The sequence below is a fragment of the Haemaphysalis longicornis genome, unplaced genomic scaffold (genome assembly GCF_048455015.1).
Source record: "Haemaphysalis longicornis isolate Haplotype H1 unplaced genomic scaffold, Haemaphysalis longicornis Haplotype H1 scaffold_9, whole genome shotgun sequence".
In the NCBI taxonomy this organism is placed as follows: Eukaryota; Metazoa; Arthropoda; class Arachnida; order Ixodida; family Ixodidae; genus Haemaphysalis; species Haemaphysalis longicornis.
In genome coordinates, this window is record NW_027526460.1 from 10444013 (window position 1) to 10463936 (window position 19924).

The 19924-nt window shown below is 45.0% G+C and overlaps 2 protein-coding genes across 4 annotated transcripts in view; one reads left to right on the forward strand and one right to left on the reverse strand.

Annotated features, from left to right (window-relative positions):
* On the forward strand, window positions 1-16051 carry LOC144152324 (uncharacterized). Of its 2 annotated transcripts, XM_077683587.1 has the most exons (9): window positions 1-1554; window positions 4144-4350; window positions 8448-8768; window positions 10213-10417; window positions 11523-11648; window positions 13821-13934; window positions 14021-14102; window positions 15309-15423; window positions 15878-16051. In XM_077683587.1, exons 1-9 carry the CDS (start codon window positions 178-180, stop codon window positions 15959-15961), a joined length of 2631 nt encoding a protein of 876 aa, XP_077539713.1. In that variant the 5' UTR covers window positions 1-177; the 3' UTR covers window positions 15962-16051. The 2 variants fall into 2 exon arrangements, 1 of the variants encoding a protein (XP_077539713.1); XR_013319145.1 differs by lacking the exon at window positions 14021-14102.
* LOC144152327 (5'-deoxynucleotidase HDDC2) overlaps window positions 15985-19924 on the reverse strand; it is a 27818-nt gene continuing 23878 nt past the window's right edge. For both annotated transcript variants that reach the window (XM_077683589.1, XM_077683590.1), the window contains exons 3-6: window positions 18261-18363; window positions 18126-18194; window positions 16627-16765; window positions 15985-16184 (exon numbers count right to left, since the gene is read on the reverse strand). In XM_077683589.1, the coding sequence (XP_077539715.1) occupies window positions 16081-16184; window positions 16627-16765; window positions 18126-18194; window positions 18261-18363 (415 nt within the window). In that variant the 3' untranslated portion in view covers window positions 15985-16080. The remainder of the gene's footprint in view (window positions 16185-16626; window positions 16766-18125; window positions 18195-18260; window positions 18364-19924) is intronic.

Sequence of the window (19924 nt, forward strand, 5' to 3'; positions counted from 1 at the left end):
TCGTCGTCAAAATGGATCCGCTGTCGAAGGGAAACAACCTCGCCAACCTAACTCGGAGCATCGTCTTTTCTTGTTTCCTGTGCTCTCACTTGTCTGACACGCATATGTGACGGCATTGTGTGAAACACGTACGTGCACGTAGTCTTTTGATTGTGATGACGATTGTTGGTAGCCATTATGTACGCCAAAATAAATCCCTTGACCAGCATCGCCTTCACGAGGCGTCTGCTCTGCCGTTTGCCATCAAACGCTCCACGGACCTCTTATTGCAGAAGCATTTCGCAAGCGAAGAACCTCATTGAAGATGTAAAGGCGAGCTCACCACCGCTCAGTTACAAAGACTATGTACTTGAACCTTCGCGGCTTCCTCAAGGGGAATTCAACAAGCGTTTTCGGGCATGCCGGTCTGTGGACGAAGTGCTTCACCTTGCTTTCGCCAACGAGCAAGTAAGGCCGCAAGACCTTGTGGGTTCTGTCGATGCTCTCGTGAGGATTCAGTACCGGATCCTGAGCACCTTCCAGTGGGCTTACTATGACGACAATATCGCAATGCGTGTACAATCTGGCGTGAACTCGGAGGCCCTCGACATGTTCCTATCCCTTCACCATCACCAGTCGTTTGTCGGTCTTCTTAATGAGGTAGACAAGCACATGGACGCTTTCTCCACCGACGAGGCCGTTCGCCTGCTGGATGGATTCCTGAAGCTCTGTGTTTCAAGAAACCACGACGTACTCGTGAAGCTGCAACAACGCTGCATTACCGAATGCCACTCACTAGATCTCGCTGGCCTTGCTACGCTTTCTGAAGCATCCAACTTTTTGAGGCGGAATGGATTCGTGTTCAACGCTCTTGTGTGCTCTCTCTTGCAACAGATGTTCGGCGAAGTTCCATTCGCTGTTGAGTCCTACAGCAATCTAGCAAAAACCTTGTGCCATGTTGCCTATTTTCTCTCCCGCGAGTACCTGGACTCTGTCCTCGAGAAATCAGCCGCGATGCTCGCTGCTTTCAGAGACTCAGTGTCCCCAGCTGACTCTTTGATCTACCTAGAAGCTGGAGTGCGGTTCTCGTCTGGAAACCGCCAAGTGCTACAGCCTTTCCTCGACCACTTGGTGCATAACTGCGCTGGTCTTTCAGTGAATGACCTTTCGAAAGCTATGCGATTGGTCAGGCTTGGCCGCCTGGAAGACTCTTCCATCGCGGACAAAGTGAGGGAACGAGCAATGCTTAGGAGAAGCGATGGGCTCTTGCGAACGACAGATGTGGTCAGCCTGATCGGCATTTTCGACATGGTCGGGTGGACGGAAGATCTCCGGCAGGAGTTCAGTGGCCTCCTGGCGATCCACATGTCGGATGTTGACGCACTGCTGATCAAACACCTGGCGAGCAGCAGGTTCTTGCGAGAGTGCAGGAGCAGAGACTTGATGAACCTGTTTGCAAAGCGCTGGATGGAGAAATTTTCCGATGTCGTGGCCACTGTTTCAGTGTTTAATGCAGTTGTTCAGCTTTACAACAAGACTGTCATGATACCAAGACAAGCGAGGGAGTTCCTTCAGGTAAATCGATATATACACACGCACACCTTTTTTTTTTTGCATGTACACTCACTGAAATGATGAAGAGTAAGAGTTTGGTGCTAACAAAGAATATCATCAAATTTATAGGAATCAATACGTGCTTCAAAAACACTCAAACAAGCATGAGGTAAAGAAAGTAGAGAAAATTATAACGGCGCAATGTATGTTATAAATATTGCAAGTACCTTGCACCTCTTGAAATCAGGTGCATTATGCACTGAAAGCACATCTGTGGGCAATGCATTCCACTCTTGGATAGTATTTGTAAAGAAAAAAACACTGAGGATCAGTGAATAAAATCACTGTAGTACTATTTTGGAAATCAGTTAACTGTACAGCTGTACTGTGCCCACATACATATCAAAATCAACAATGTAGAGGCAACGGAAGGCCTTATGGAAGCGGTAAACAGCTAAAATAGAAGAACTGGCCTGATTTAGGTACTGCAATACGCCTTTTATTTTTTGATAAACCAAGAGCATCTTTCTGTGGTATGGCATAAATATCCCAGGTATTTTGTCACCTGTGCAAGCAGAAAAAATCTTCAAGCTCTTCTCTTGGTTTGCATACAAACTTATTCATGCAAGTGGTGAAAAAAAAGAGAAACGTATTTGTAGCTTAGAACTCAAGTGTGAAATTGCTCAGTGGGCATTTCCTCGTAATCCCAAACTTGCATTAGAAGCAAGTGCCATTTCGTGAGATAACTACGCTAACTTTGCCACGAGCATGACGCCATCCGCTGCAGTGGCTAAGATGTTGCTCTGCCAAACAAAGTGATGGGCTTGATCCCCACCCTTAACATGGTTCTTCTAATAGAAGCAAGTGATGAAAAACAGCTGCGTGTGTGCGAGTTACCCGCACATAAAATGCCCCCAGGCTGTCCCAATTAGTATGTCGGCACCCACTACACTGTGGTGGTAGTGATTCCTTATGTTTGTAAACAGTTGGGATGAAGTGTCGGCGTTTGTAAGCCAAATGCCTACAGTTTTTCTGCTGTCACTTCCTTGATGGCAGTTGATTGATTGATTGTAGTGGTTTAACATGCCAACACAATGCAGGCAATGAGGCGCGCCGTAGTGGAGGGCTCCGGTTTAATTTTGACCACCTGGGGATCTTTAATCTCTGCTGAAATCTCGTACACACGGGCATTTTTGCTTTTCAGAAAAGCAGCCGGGAATCAAACGGCGTCCTTGTGCTCAGTAGCACAACGCCTTAGCCACTGAGCCACCACGGCGGGTTGATAGCAGTTGCTGGCGATCCCAGTGCCGCAGCATGTTTGTTGCTTTGCATGGTGAACTACGTTGATAGCCGAGGCGTGTCTTCAGCACACGAAACACTGATTTGGTTGATTTTAATAGCATGCCGTGGCACTTTGTGCTTTTGTTTTACAGTCACAGCCATAAACACTTGAGTATGCCCACTTCAAGGACAAAATACAAGGTTGGTTCTTTAGAAAGACTGCCTTGTCCCAATAACAATGGTACAATTTCACCGCAAACTTCAAACAAATATGGGAGATATGTATTATGGAAATCAGATGAAGCTGTGACAACTCCCCGACCACTTTCCGGCGACGCCTCTGGGGCGTCACAGAATCTTGCTTGCGCTATTGATGGCCACCAACCAATGACACTGCCTGAAGCATAAGCGGACTGTTGTAGTGGGGCCTCCAGTTAGTTCTTGTCATATCACTTGAATCCGAACACGCAGTTAAGGGAGGACACTGGTCTTAGAACAACTTCTTTTAATTTTCAAGTAAACTTTGTGAAACTTGTTAGTCTCGCTGCTTTTTCCCCACTGATTTTGAATATGCCATTATTTTTTCAATTGGTCAATTAGCTCCCAGGATAATTAATGATAATTAGCCATTTCTGGAGGAACAATAGATGAAAAAGTGTTGGTCACAAAACTGTAGTCTTTATATTTTCCAATACTATGAACCCTGGTGAGTGCGATAATTGAAGCAGTTTTTTGATGCATTGCTTGGAACTAATGTTACAGCTCATTAAACTTTGGAGTTTGAAATGGGCACTCAGAATAATTCCTTGCCACCGGTGCCACCCTTAACACACTGATTACTATATTTTTAGTGCTGGCCTCTGTTGCATCACTCCTGACGATGTTACATCAGTGTAGTACAAAATTTGAAAGTTTTCTAGTATTTGTGAAGTTTCTTGGCTGAAAAAACATCTTTCGTGGCTGGAATGGAGCTGAGTGAATTACTAAGCGCTAGTTCTTTCAAATTAAACACAGTTGTATTTCGCCTGTGTGACCCTTTTAATGGCCTACTAGCTTGCCTACATGCCAGCATAACAAACGCTTGTAATAGCTCTCTAGCATCGCAATTGGTTTTCCCCAAGGAATCAAGCAAGTTCAGATGTGTCTGAGGGTGACACAGCAGCTGCTGCTGTGCTTGAACTACTGCAGCATGTTGTTATAATTCTAGATTTTTGTCCTCTCTTAGTTGTTACCAATTACGACATTGACTTGTAAAAATGAGCACTTTGATAGATCTCGCCTATTTGTACGTTCTACAGTCAACTGAGTCCTGCAATTAACTGCTTCCAGAAACACTTGGTGGAAGAACTCCGGCTTGGCCAGCTTGCCCTGAACCCCGAGAGAGCCATGACCTGCTCCAGTTTCCTGCTTAGGTTTGGCAACACAAGGTCCAAGGAGTTCGCCCTGGAAATCGTAGAACGCATGAAGCCGCAACTGTCACCGCTGGACTTTGCGCAGTTTCTGCAAAGTCAGAGGTTTGACGACGAATTCTCGCGAGTAAGTCTTTTCTACGAACATGTGTGTAGACATCCACTCACTTTGTATGAAACTGCTTTCATTGAACAACATGTGGGTTCAAGCTAGGGTAATACATTGTACAAATTTCAAGTGCAAAAATTCGAACGGGACGAACATGACAGCGACAAGTGCTAACTTCCAACTGAAATTTTATTTACAAAACAACATATATAGTAAATGCAACAGTGCTAACAAAAACAAAAACTACAACGGAGTAGGTGCGCAATGTACTAAAACAGAGTATGTGCACAGTGTACAGGTGCACACACGTTTTTCATCGCTTATGCGATGCGTGTACCCAGGAAGGCCAGCTTTTTACCTGCCAAAGATATGGAGCTCATGCTAACACAAGCCTCACCCCCACAATGCATCGCAGCCGCCTCCACAATCTCCCGTGTTCGCTGATCAGGGTCGCGAAGCACAACCGTACATTCTTTAAACAGAGGCGAACACTTGCAATTCTGGCAGTGACTAGCTAGGTTCCCATCTGTGCCTTTTTCCGCTCAACTGGCATGTTCACGGAGGTGTTGATTAGGGCACCGCCCTGTTTGCCCAATGTAAGCCCGATGTCACGACAATTACGTTTGCGGGGTAACCAGCCGACCTAGGGCGATGCACTTGCAAATGGAAACTGGTGTCCATAAGGTGCTCACATGTTTTGTTCAAAGCACTGTTGAGACAGCTGCTGGCAATGGCTCGTCTTACCAGTTTTATGTGAGAAGACCTGAACGGCAGTAGTGGCTTCTGGCTGGGGGGGTCGTACATCCAACAAATGTGTTTTCCTGAGAACTCAAGTCTCAGATACAAAAATTTGAATCTGCACTGCTTAGGGACCTCGTGCGTGACCTCCAGGGACTTAAGAAAATCTTCAAAAATCTCCAACGTTTGTGCCACATCCAAAAAAACACCTCTTCACAACTGCCAATTAAGACCAAAAAATCGTCTACATATCGAAAGACTTTTACAACCGTTGTCTCTTTCAGTCTGTCAGCAATTAACCTGTCAAGGTTTGCCATGACCAGGTTGCTCAAAACAGATGCAACGCTTGGGCCTATACAAACTCCTTGCTTTTGGATGTACACCCCACCATCCCACTGGACATACATTGATTTTAATTAAGTAGAGCCCCAGTAAAAAATCCGAAAAATCCTGAACAGCAATGCCACATTCATTCTGAAACGGTACTGCACCAAATGCAAAAATGGCATCTTCAACACAGGTTAGCATCAGGTCATGCAGCAAGGTATAGTACAAGTCTTTAACATCGACAGAAAAGCCATTAAACTCCAATGCCAAATTCTCTCACAGAAAGTCGACCACCTGCTCCGAATTCCTTGTACCAAAAGGGTCATCTACACTCAACAAGTTCAAGTTAACTGCAGAAATCCGGCTACACATTTCTGCCATGGCTGCCTTTCAGACACGATAACTCGAAAAGGCATACCGACTTTATGAGTCTTAGCGCTGAAAAACATCTCCAGGCCCATTTTTGCACTACTGTCTATCTGTTTAACTAAACCACTGTGGTTGAGCGTACTGCACAGATCCTTTGCTTCCCATTTAACTTTGCGCAACGAGACATTTTCGCAGGTACGAAAAACAGAACCAATAGCTTCGTGTGCTTTCACAAAAAACCTGGCATAAGAAAACACTTTGAAACCACCTTACTTATCCTTACCTACCTAAAGGATCATCACCTGTGCCTTGTACAATCAGGTAAAGAAGGTGGTCGCAGAGTGTTTCCTTATGCCAGGTTTTTTTGCAGGCGGGGGATGCGGGTGGAGGTATCAACATGCAACTTGCCTATGGCCTATAATCAGTGCAGCTTCATTTCACATTACAATACTGCTCGTAAATACAATGTAGCCTTTCTGGCACAGCATTGGCGTAGTGCAGGAAAACCAACTTAATGGGGAAGGGGGGAGCCTTTTTTTTCTGCTTTTTCTTTTCTTTTTCTGTCAAAGGTTGTTGCATAAGAAAGACGTGTAGTCTGTGTGCGTGCATGTCGTCCTTGTTGTATTAGTTTGAATTCCTTCCATCTCAGCCAACTTGCCGCCCTCCTTGCCTTAATTAAAGGGGCCATGAAGACGAAATACAAGTGGTTCTTGAAATGTGTACTGACGCGAAATTTCAAAGCTGAGATAACTGTAAAAAGTTTCTTTTGTGTATGGAGATATCTCCCACAAAGTTTCAACAGTAACCATTCAGTATAACATATTTTAAATGAATTTTAATCTTTGCACGCTGCAGAAAGCTTAGCACGGACACCCTTTCGACGTCGGCATCAGCATGATATCAGGAGCGCCTTGCCCCAAACTGCCGATGCTAGGGCTCCCGTGATGTAGCCAACGCGCTGGTTGCTGTTGGCGCGTGCTACTTCACCTTGGGCATCACATTACAGTTTCGGGACTGACGTTGTGCTGCCCAGGCGTGCACTACCACAGCCGGTCTGGTTGTGTTCAGAGCGGCCGTCGTGTGACAGGAATAGTGACGTAAAAAACGCCGTCCTGTCACGGCGGCTGCCTTTGTGTTTGTTTGATGGAAAGCGAAACTGGGACAAATAAATGAGGCTGTATATAATTATTTATGCTGCAATTGACCGTCTAGTGTACCATTCTGTGATTACTGGGCTGGTAGGCCCCTATAGCAGCGAAAAAAAACTTAACACAAAAAATTGAAGCCGTTCCACTCGACGTGAAAGCTGTTGGAAGTGCAGAGCAGTGATTCGCCATATTGATTCACACCGCCGTTATCCTCTCACTGCTACCACCCAATGCAATTCAGATTTCCCGCCTTCACAGTACTCGCGCACCCCCTGCCTGAAACAGCTCCAATGGGAGTTCTGTTCTTTTTGTGCCTGCTTTTCCTCCCGCACGTGCCGGCGTTGCACTGCCACCTTTTTTCGCCTACTGTCATAAAAACCAACCCATGTGCGTTCCGTACGAAACGGACGCGGGTGCTCCCAGTTAATTACATATATTTTGCCTCAAATGTACCTGCAGTTTTATTTGCGCTAAACAAAGGGGAGATGTATGACAAGCGCCAGCGATTCACAAGTTCCGAACGGATATGACTATTTAAACCACTTGGTTTTCGAAGCCTCTGCGGGATGCCGTACTATGGTACGCTGGGCTCTACTTGGGTCCGTTATCTTGCTGTGCCACCCGATTTCGGCAGCCGCTTGACATCGAGCGTTGCAGCGAGCTACGACGACAAGGCGAGCCCCTAAAGTGCTCTGCATTTAAAATTTCGTGTCAGTACTCCTTTAAGGCTGCTTTGTCCGAATAACAGTGATACTAATTTTGTCCCAAACTTCAAACAAATAATCGAGATATTGAAGAAAACAAATGAAGCATTGGTGACTCTCCAGCCACTTCATGGCAATTTGTTTACGTTATAGAATCTTGTTTGTGGGATTGCCCTAAGCCACCACTGGGAAACATGACTGGCTGATTGTAGTGGGGCCTGTACTTTCCTTTGATCATACCACTGAAATGCGAATGATCAGTTCGATCACTGATAAAAATGTTGTAGTGCTTGCCCACAGTATGTCCCTCCTGCCCCTATTACGTCACTGCGGCATGAAATTTGAAAGCATTTCTATATTTTTTGCATTTTTTCAGTTAAGAAAGCGTCTTTTCTGACTGGTATGGAGCTGAGTGAGTGAGAAAGGCTAGTCTTTTTAAACTGATTGACTGATTGATTGATTTATATTAATTTATTTATTTATTTATTGTGGGGTTTAATGCGCCAACGCTACACCTGGGCTATGAGGCACACATGGTGGAGGGCTCCGGATTAATTTTAGCAACCTGGGGCTCGTTAACGTGCGCTGAAATCTCGGCACATGGGTGTTTTTGCTTTTCGCCTCCATCAGAAAAGCGGCCGCCGCGGACGGGGATAAAACCCACATCCTTGGGCTCAGCAAGTTCTCTCGAACTACTGAATGAAATTGCATTTTATGTTCATGGCCCGTTTAAAATGCTTTCAAAGACCCGCATTTGAAAACTTTCGCCATCAACGCCACTGTGTGCCCAATTATTCTGATGCTACGTGGTGATCCCCCTTTGTGACAGGAGCACAACCTTCCTCATGTGTGGTACAACTGCATTGTTGAGAAGCGGCAGGAGATCTCCGGCCTGCACACGGCTGCTTACCTTCTGAGCAAGTTCTTCCCACCTGGTACCAGCATCGCGCCAGCCAACGCCCAGCTCTGGGCCGACGTCTTCGAGGAGAGCGCACCTGTGCTGAGCCCGGCCACTTTCTGGCATGTGCTGCGGTGCATATCGGGACACCGGCTCTATGTTCCCGCCACCCTCGAAGTCCTGTGCGAGTCTGCCCTGAGGCAGAGGCTCAAGGTGCAGCTGGCGATGAAGCTGGTGGAAGCCTGCGTGCAGGTCTGCCTCTCTTTCGTTCATTTCTCACACAGAAATTTCTGTGCAGGCAGTGATGTTCCGTACTGGGAAGAAAAATTCCCATTTCAAGGTTCGAAAATTTCCTATTTTTAGCACTTTTTCCCTGCATGTTTGTCAAAAATTCCCCGCAAAATTCCCTGCGTTCTCCTTTTGCAGCTGGTAGATATTTACGTGGATTCCTATACGGTTTTGGGAATTAGCCAGCGCCACCTCTGTCTACTTTACGTAGCCTTCTTCTTTCGGATGCTGACGCTGATGCAAAGGACGCTGACGCAGTTCAGAGTATACTTTCATGCTGAAAGCGTGAAAGTATTTTTACTACATCTTTCGATCAGTGACATTTGACTATGTATTTCAAGTTTTGTACCAAACAGCAAGCTTACTTTGGAAGCTAAGCTCTAAGTTAAAACTGTTCGTACGAAAAAGAAGGAATTGTTGGGTAATTGGGGTACTTTTAGCTAAGTGTCGGGACTGCTGGAGCTGTTGACAGCACGCAGACTAAGGCGCGCCCGAAATAACGTTTTGTATATTGCGCAGGAATGCATGCGAACAGGCTTCAGCCCTTAAGCCGCTGCCATTTCGCGCTTTGCTAGTTCATTTCTCATGGAGTATTCTTTCCTCTATGGTCCCTCCTGTTTTACGAACCGGATTAGAAGCGGTCTTGGATGCTTGTGGCTTGGGGGAACACGATTGCATATATTTGAACATAGATTCGACGAAGTGTTGCAGGAACCTTTTTAAAGAAAACAAAATAATGAATGATGCGAGGTCCGGTTTACTGACAATACTTTCCATTTTACTTCACGACTCCTAAAATTCCCTGTATCAGTTGCAGATTCCCTTTTTCTCTTTTGACTAAAATTGCAGCCGTAAATTCTTCGAAAAAGGGAAAATTCTTTGCATGGAACATCACTGCGTGCAGGTGAGGCTAGGTTGACCAGTTGTCAGTGTGATTGCACAGTGCGAATATGTCGACAGCATGCCATTAACCCGCTCAGGCTTCCGCTTTTTCACAATGAAGGATTCTTTGGTTTAGGCTGGTTTGATCATAGATCATGTAAATGTGGAACAATCCAAAACAATGCAAAGCTGGAAAGGCAAAAGAAAATTATGCCTTCACAGAGGTGCTATTGTATTGTTTGTTTTGAAACAAGGAATGTACACTATAATGTCCCAAAGAAAATCGTAAGGCTACAGCAGAGACTGCAGCAAATGCGTCAAATTATTATTTGCTGTTTTCCTGAATCGGGGTTGGTGCAACAGATTATGACCCTCTGCATTCCTGAGTTACGATAATATTTTCAGTCAAAATGGAAAACTGCGATGGGATATATGAGCTGCCCCGTGTTTCAAAGAAAGCAAAGTTGTCTGTCATCCTCTCAGTGCTTATCAAGTTCAAAATGTACCCTCTTTTTTTTATTCCAAGGTGGACTTCAGATCGCAGTGCTTTGAGGAACTTGGGAGTCTGTACGCTAACCACCTGGTCGAAATGGAAGAGACGGATCAGCTGCCTGCCTCAGACGTGCTGCATTTCGCTCATAGTCTTCTGCACCTGGACTGCTTTGCTGAGCGACTGGTGCGCAAGATCTTCAGTCTTGGCTTTTTGCAGAAGCTGGATGCTGCTGCAGAAGGTGCGTTTCTGACCGTTCAGCATTTTCTGCATTCTGGAAACGTTATTGCAGTAATTGTCTTGTGCATGCATCTCTTGACATGTAGTAACGAAATGACAATAAGCTATACCTGCAAGCGGGTGTGACAAAAAAAAATTATTTTGGTAGAGCCTAAGAAGACTATCGCCTGAGTTGCATACACACAATGCAATGAAAATCACAAGGAGAATTTCCATTGGCATATCCACTGAGCAGTTGACATTTGTAGTGAAAGCCTAACTTAAAGGAACTTGCAATAGACTGTGAAATTTGGTTTTATTGTTATTTATTAATAAAAGCACAAACTACTATGCTTTACTGCTGAGCACAAGGTTAGACCAAGTGGACTTGGCCCCAGGGCAGTTTTTTACACAAGTCACCCTCCAGACCTGCCTAGCAGTGGGCTGTATTTTTGTTATGTGTGACCATGGTTCAGGCAACTCCTAGAAATTACAGTGAATTATATTTTGACCATGTTGACTTCATAGTGACATAAAGCTAGTGTACAAAACTGCAAAATTTTACTTTAAAAGAACTAAACCCAGTTCCGCCCAGTGTGAAACCTGCTGAAACAGCACAGCTTTCTCCTGTGTTGGCTCGAATGTCCATGGACGTTTGCCCGAGAACCGTCGCCATGCAAATTCCGTGGTTTGCGCAAAAGAATCGGCGGCAGGCTCCCTCCCTCCTCAGTCCCCTGGCAGGAGAGGGAGGAACAGGCCCCTGCGAGAGCACTGCGCCCTTTAGCAGTGGGTCTGGGAGCCAGTTTCTGCAAGGCCGCCAGCATGTCCCACCCCTGTGTGACGTACAAAATTCAGCAGACGGACACAAAGGCTTGACAGCTCTGCTGTTAAAAGTTGTGCCCCACTGGTGAGGCCGCTTGCTTTTGTGCCACAATTCAAATGCCAGTACGAATCTCTGCTCAGTGCAACCCATACGCACAAAAATCTGGAGATGGGTTGAGTACTGCTAGATGCATTGTAAGCCTAACACAAAGCCAGAGAGGCCACGTGTGATTGATGCATCTGCCATGGAAACTGCGGATTACTGCCCTCTGACTCGCGCTTACTGTGTTGCACTTTGGCCGCAGAGTCTCCAGAAGAGAAAGACGACATTGACCGGATGCTGTTTGAGTGCAACCGGTGCGTCGAGCTCCAGTGCCCAGAACTGGACGTTCCTTGGCTGTGGTCAGCTCCTCCGTCTTCACTCACTAACGGTAATTTCCGTGAGCACACCCCACTTTGTTTTTCACCCAACTTCCGAACTGTGCCCCTACATTTCTCTCGTGTCTTTTGCTCCTGTGCTGCTGCCTTCACCGGTGTTTACAGCTCACATTTGGCATTTGTGTGCTGTGTGCTGTTATTTGCAAAGTCACCGCTTCAGTCAACCGATAAACATACCTGCCAGGTTTGCCGGGATGGCATTAGGGAGATCTTACCGGGGAAAGGGGGGGGGTAGTAGCAACAACTTTTTATTTACTTACAAGATAACAGGAAATGAACTGTTTTTTTGCCTAAACTACCAACAAGCTACGCCACTTAAATGTTCGACGTTGCTAACACCGCCCTTTTCAGAAAGTCGTGGAAATAGTACTGCAAGCGCAACACAAAACAGCAGGAACTGAACTGTTTTGTTGTTTCGTCTAAACTAACAACAAACTACACCACTGGAGACTTGCTAAATCTTCAGAACGGCCGTGCTCGTGCGTAAATGAAAGCGGCGGCGGCACTGCGTTTCTATAAACAGTAAGCTAACAATGGGACGAACAGGTTCACCGTCTGCGCATGGCCGACTACTCTTCTAAAGCACTTAACTGATAATGATGCGAACTGGTGTCGGGTTGGACTGTCAGGTATACCTCCGGCGCATTGTGGCCATACTGGGAAAGGGATTAAGCCAAAGACGGGTGGGTGCGTTTTCGGGAGATTTTTGTTTCGGTCGTACAATCGTACAAAACCATGAAAATTCGGTAGTCTCCCGGAAAATTCGGGAAACCTGGCAGGTATGGATAAAGCATAAAGACAGAGTTCACATAGATATTTTGCACTACTTGCAAACAAAGCTGCTTGCGGACTTTTGCAGGCTTGTTATGATGGCGGCATTTGAACATGATTCCAAATAACTTGGGTCATATTCAGTAGCGTGTCACTTCCAATTTATTGCCCATGCATCTGAAAAAATTGACTTTTTTTTTTTACCAACAAAATTACCTTTTCAGTTCCTGGCAAGTGTCTTACTATTGAGTTTTAGAACACAGCCTTGGATTGTCCGACAGGTGAAAAAGGTTCACCGGGAGTTTGTTGATGAACTGCGGGGAAGATCTTAGAAAACAATTTCTAGTTTTTCATGTGCCTCGTGCACAAATGTTTTCTTCTTTCGTTTATTATAATTTTTTAATACTATAGCTACATTTCTTAATGTTATGTACATTTTGAACCTGGGGTTATGCAAGAGGCACGTTCAATCGGGCAGACTAGTAACGATTGAAATTGATTGTGAGCCTTTTGGAACAGCAGGTTGACTTCAGAGACGGTGGTGCTGACAAAATTGTCTTTTACACGTGACTAAAAACTGCATTGCATGAAAAACACGAGAAAGCTTATCTGCTTACAGGTGCCAGGGAGGTTTCAAAGCTGCAAACACATCAAGAGTTTGTGGTCTCGTGTTAGCATTTGGGTTTCAGCCTCTTCAGCTAGAGCTGTCACAATGTGCTCCCAGCTACAACCAGTTGAAACCAATACTATTTAATTAATAAAAACAGCGTGGCAAGAAAATTATCCAAAACTTTCTGAAACATCCGATTTTTCTTGTTATCTTAAGCGTTCAAGGAATTCATGCATTTTCTGCTTTGACATTCTTCTTTGCTACATGGTACGAATCAGTTGCCTTCATTTTCAATGGACAGCTTTTTTGTGATAAGTTGATAAAACATGTGTAAGATTAACTTCGGGCTGTTTGTTATTGTTCCCTGTGTGCTAGCTAGGAAATAGTATTTATGGTTTCTCTTGAGATGAAGACGACTGATTACCAGAATATGTACAGGCCTAAATGAAGAAGATGCAAACATGGGAATATGAACCGGAACGCATGGATGACACTACTATTCCCTTTTATATCACTAAGATTTTCACATAACCCAGCTATGGTAACGAAGTTTGGCAAGTATTTTGGCAAGTCATTTGTCCGTGACTGTACTGAAGAAAGCGCTATAGCAAATGCTACTGCAAATTAGAAGTTGCACGTTTTAAGCTGTATTGTAATGCTTAGGCAGCTTTCATTTTCATTTGCACCAATTCGTATTGTAGTGGAGTGAACAGTGCGTCGTTAGGTGTGTTTAATTTCTCATTAGAAAAGAAAAATGCTACACTGCTGTTCTCTTTGCACACAGAGGACCCCCAGCACGAGAAGTTTTTTGACATGGTCGGAGATATCTTGAAGGACTTGGCAGGTGCGGACGGGCTAGTGCGGCCACGAACTCAATCTCCATACTTTCACCACATTGGTAAGCATTACTTCTTTGCTGAGTAAACTAGGGCAACAGTGTGTGCCAAAGTATGCTGACGTAATATTCTTTCTCGATTCTTTTAGACTTTGAATGCTACGCTGGCAGGGAATTTGGCTTCATTTCCCAGCACGACTTCAAAGCAAATCCTTGCTTGCCTGTGAGAAGGTAATTGTCACTACAGTTTTCTCTTTTAAGTGCGGAGCACTTTAGTGGCTGGCCTTGTCATTGTAGCTGACTTGCTGTACCCAAGTAGAGCCGCACGGCGTTCCGTTGTAGTAGCTGTTGTTGCGGTGTAACCCAGAGGCTTCAAAAGCCAAGCGGTTTATATAGTCATAAGCATTCAAAACTTGTTATAGTTTAGTGCAAAGAAAACTGAAAGTACATTTGAGGCGAAATATACGTAATTAACTAGCAGCGCCCGCATTCATTTAGTTGGGAACGCTCGTTGGGTTGGTTTTTACAATAGTAAGCGAAAAAAAAATTAGCACTGGCTTAGCTCGGCTATGCCAGGATATACGTAGCATGAGCTAAGGCTCAACTGGTTATTCTTAGGTTTCCTGGTTGTCTAGAATTAGCCGATTATCATGCTTCCTGCTGCTAAAACGATTTCCAGTCCAATCCAATCCAATCGCGGCAGCGGCGGTTCCGGCGCGCCAGCTGTGCGCCGGAGGCGGCACTGCTCCTCGCGCATGCACAGCACGGCTCTCCAGGAGCCACGCGAAACTGCTCAACCTCGGCCAGTGTAGCTCACGCTACAAAAAGTGGCAGTGCAACTCTGGCTCGTGCGAAAGGAAAAGCGAGCACAAAAAGAACAGAACTCGCGCTGGCGCAGTTTCAGGCAGGGGACGCGCGAGCACTGGGAAGGCGGGAAATTTGAAATGTGTTGGCTGGTAGCAGTGAGCGGGTAACGGCGCTGCAGCCCATTATGGTGAATCACTGCTCTTCACTTCTGACCGCTTTTACATTGAGTGGAATGGCTTTAATTTTTGGGTTTCTCTAAGCGTTGGCTCGTAAGGGTCTTCCATGCAAGCTGTTAGTTTGGTGCTGAACGTCATTCTGCAAAGGCGGGTGGCTCAGTGGCTGAGGTGTTGTGCTGCTCAAAGACACAGGTTCAATTCCCGGCTGCCGCGGTCACTTTTCTAATGGTGGCAAAAAGTGAAAACGCCCGTGTGATTGAAATTTCAGCGCACGTTAAAGATCCCCAGGTGGTCAAAATTAATCCATAACCCTCCACTATAGCGCGCCTCATTGCCTGTGTAGCGTCAGCATGTTAAACCTCATAATCATTATAATCATTCTGCAACGGCATGAGCATGTTGTGGTCTCGGTAGTCGTGTAACGAGGTTTGACATTTTTGTTTTCTGCCGCTAGGTTGGCTGTTGTGCTACTGGGAGCAGGCGACTTTTGTAGCAATGAGAACCACTTGATAGGCACCACCGCAACGAACCTCCGGCAGTTGGAAATGCTGGGTTACACAGTCGTCCAGGTGCGTAACCCACAGCATGTTGCCTCTGAAACATGTTCCAAGACTGTATGTGAGTAGTGTTTGATCTAGACGACTGCAGAGCTGCATTCAAAGACAGGCGGCGAAAGCATGGCATCTTTGTTGCAAATACAAAAGGTACAGGTGTTTGTTGATGCATTAATAGTGGCAGCTTGAATACATACCGTGGTTTGTGTCTCGTGTCGCAACACGTTTCTTAGAATGGATGGTAAAAGTAGATGGTATCCTGCTGCTAGATTTGTAACTGTAATTCGCCTTGCACTATTTCTGGAAAGGGCAGAGTGGGAAGAAACTTTGCACGCTTTTTCGTTTTTGAATACGACAGTGAACAGATTTTTTTTTAATTTGTCTTTGCTCTTTTTTGGGCACTTTCCTGTCTTGGAAGACTGAAAAATACTACCTTCTGCTTACATTTTTGCCCCTGTCCCTTTTCCAGGTCCCTCACAATGAGTTCTCAAGTGTTGGTATGGACTTCGAAGCACAGAGGGAGTACCTGCTGCAGAAAATATTTTCACCATGATCTAAAAGGCAGGAGAAGAAAGATGTACGAATGCAGCCAAGTTTTATTCACGCTTGTAAAAAGTACAGTAAATTAAGATATCACGGTTGGCGAGAGATCTGCTGTCATGTGTCACAGTTTCACGCTGTGGCATTGTTTTCTTGCGCACCTCTCCCGAGATTATCAGCTCTCAATTTATAGAGCTCCTCAGTCCATTGCTTGACTATCGGGTGCTTGAACCTTTCTGTGAACCAATTTGCGAGACAAACATAAGCGGAGGGACAGACGGCCAAGCTTGCAAAGCGAGAAATGTGGGCCTTTACAGTACGCAATGCTTTCAAAAGGATCATCTGCAATTATCATTTTACTGTGACATCTACATTATATATAAAATACAAAAGTATACAAGTGAGGGTAATAGTATAGGATGAATTCATAGAAACATGGTATAGAAGATGACCTTATCAGTACAGCCATACACCACTTTTTATGGTGCAATTTTAAATATAATAATTTAATACACTTAGAACTGCTGGCACTTTTAACTACAGAATAATAATAGCTGGGAGAGACTGTACTACAGCACATCACAAATAACTGGTACTCTGTGCAAGAAGTTTCAGTGCAACTACCTAGCACGCCTGTCTTAATTTTCAATTTGGTGACACAGGCAAGGCGTGACTTACGATTTGTGCTGTCAAAGAACTCCTGTAGCCTTCCAGGATCCTTCATGTCGACTTCGTATTCATGCGCTTGGAGGATCATGTCGAACATGTCCAGATCTTTAACAAGTTTGGCTTCCACTGTTTCCTGGGCTTCGTACTCCTTTCAAGGGGCAAGGGTCATGAATGTAAACGGGTTGGAGCTTTGAAACGGACGGTGCAGCTGTAGTATGTTATGCCCATGCTTTTACCACTGCAGTGATGGGCAATAAAAGTACACAAAGTGAGCCTAATTTGTGGACGGGGTGTACAGTAAGGTGGCTTTTATTCTGTGCCAAAACGGAACGAATAACTGTAACCCATAATTTCTTAATCACGCTTGGTTTATTAAATGCACTCAGCAGTCTGCTCGGCAAGGAACTTGATGCGTCTCGTTCTGACCGAGTAAGAGTAAAAATAAGAAAATCATAAGCAGGTGTATGGATGGTGATTGCTGTGACCTGTATTTTTTGTTTTGTTTTTTGGCATTGTGTTGTTACAGTGTTTAAGTCAGCAACTGTTGCAACAAAGGAAATTACAGTAGAATCTTGATAAACGGAAATCAAATGGAATTGCCACTTAAACTGAACACTAGCCTGTAAGTTGGTTGGTTTTGTATTCAGATAATGCAAAAACACTTTCAGTAATTGGAACTAAAATTTCTGTATCACCGTGTAAGCGGAACTGGAGATGCAACTTTTTGTCAGGCACATTGCCATGAGCATCAGCTTTTTCCGGTTCCAGCTGTTCTATTTTCTGTTGTTGTTTTTGTTTTTTAGCCTCGTAAGCCCCACCTTTAGTAGTCAGCCATGTTAGCACGACAAATGCAACATCACAGTTCTTGTTGCAGTCGTTCGCTCTCGATTCAAGATGCCAGGGTTACAGGGCTCGGCTCCTGCCGCCTTCTTCGTGCCATCGTGGTGCTATTCGCGCTTAATTACCACGTTGCTGTCTTCTAAATTTGGTGGCTCGTAAGCACTCCCGAAGTTAAGGCCTCTAGCCTCCATGAAGATGCAGTTGCTAGGACTCAAAAATAATTGATGCATTTTGTAGTGCACAGCGACTCATGGTAGCCAAATCAACCTTGTCAGTGCTGTGCCTAAACCTCTTGTAGTTTTCTTGCTTTCTGAAGAATTATCAGCTACATTCACCTTCTAATACTTAATGGTATTAAGAGTGTGTACGCACATAAATTTGCACTTTCACACATCTACCTCAGTAAATAGAACTCCCGTTAAACGCAATTAATTTTTTCGGTCCCTTGAAGTTCCGTTTATCGAGAGTCTACCGTACAGTATTTATCACATTCTCAGGAAATACAGAAAACCCGAATTTCAGCAGTAATTAATGTATACATGAAACAATTGCCAACAGCAATATTTTCACTTGTACGTGTACATGTCATACACCTCCTGAGCTTATTTCAGCTTGTCAAGCATTCATAAGCTATGTTAACAGTGAGCAAAGCAAGCAATATGCCTCACCTCCCAGAGAGACCTGAACTCCCCTGCTGACGCGCTGTCTACTAACTTCCCGAGGCTGGCCATGGCTTCCTGAAATGGGACATTGTTAGTTGCCCAGCAAGCTCAAAGGCAGCGGGTGCCTTCTACTCTACGTACTGTTTCGAGCTTCAGCTTGTGTTCTTTGCTGACGCCGCACTGTGGGGTAATGTCTCCCACAATGCACTCCCCCATGTCGTGTACCAGTGCCATCCTGATGCACCTGCAAGCAGTTCCCCCGCCAGTCAGAGGCAACGCCTGTCAAAATGTCTGAAAGCATATTCCACTAGCACAAAACAGTTTTTGAATGATCATCGGAACAGGAAGGTAGAAACGTGGGCAGCTTCTGTTGTGCCAATGTTAAGCGAGGAATCAGTGTAAAATGAAGTCTCGAGAAGGACACCATGTACAGGTGCAACCAAAGAATTGCAACCAAGTTTTATTCCGAAGATGCTATGATAAAATTTATACCCTGGTTGATCACAGTGCAATAAACAGGCAAGTGAAATGCCGACTGTTCAAAACAAAATGCACGACAAATGCAAAAACTGTGGACAAAAAATTTGCAAGGGAGTTTCACACAGTTTGCGCCATTACTGAGGTGCTACAGCCATTGCCTATGTCAAATAGGCAATGTCGTGTGAGAATGAAATAGGTGACAAGCTTAACAAGGATCATCTTCACTTAGTACAGTCACATTGTATACTGCTAAGCTATCGGGTGTATTCACTAGGCTTTGGACCGCGCGGGCGCGGCGGCGACGACACCATACCTGTGGCTGCACTCCGCCACGCAGGCAGCGCGTTTCCCGACGCGAAATGTGGTTTGCGGCAAGGTGTTGGCAAAAACATTCGAACGGTGTTTTTTCTGCATGATTCGTGGGTTTGAGAATGTCTTGTCGTAACGAGTAGTCGTATTTGTTATTGCTGTAAAATTTGGGATGAGTTGTTTACGTCTCCTACAACCGCAAACCCGAAGCACGGCCGAACGATGACAGCAAGAGCGGCGGGTATTGTTTTTTTCTTTTGCTGTTTCGAAGCGAACGCTAGGGCAGTGCTTGAAGACAGTCTGACTTCACGCGATGAATGCAACTGTCCAACGGTTGTACAGGCGTGGCAAACGGCGTGCATAACCTGGTCATTTTCGGCGATGTCGCACTATCTCGGTGTCATCGCCGTGCGCAGATTTCCTTATTTCCTGCGTTGCTTCAAACGACCGCCGCTCGAGTTGAGAACATTTGATATGGTGGTGGTGTGTGAGACGAGGCACTGGTTTTACCGTGCCACCCAGGCATGTTGAGCGCTTCTTGAAGAGTATGAGATAGGTGAGGTGCTCTTATGACAGTGTTCTTATCCATTGAACGCACAAAGGTCGTCCATTTGAGCTCCTAATGAAGCTGAAGAATTACGCACAAGGTGTAGGTGAAAGCGATCGCGAGGTAAGTACATCATAAAATTAGGCATGGTGGCAACAACAAAGATTCCAGCGATATGATTTTTTAAAGTGTTTTCCTTTCGGTGTCGATGAAGCTGAGATTATAAGCAAAACAAGTTTACAAAACAGGCTTTGGCTACTTCGAAAGCAGCGCAGAGACAAGTGAAAAAGAGTGTTTTACTTGTCACTGCATACGTCTTCGTCTCTGCGGTGTTTTTGAAGTAGTAAAAATGTGTACCCAGCATCAAGCTTTAGTGTGTTATCATGGAACATGCTTGATCATTAGAGAAAAGATGAAGGCGACGAAGAAGAATTTGATGCCCACAATTACCTGGGAAGTGACATTGCAT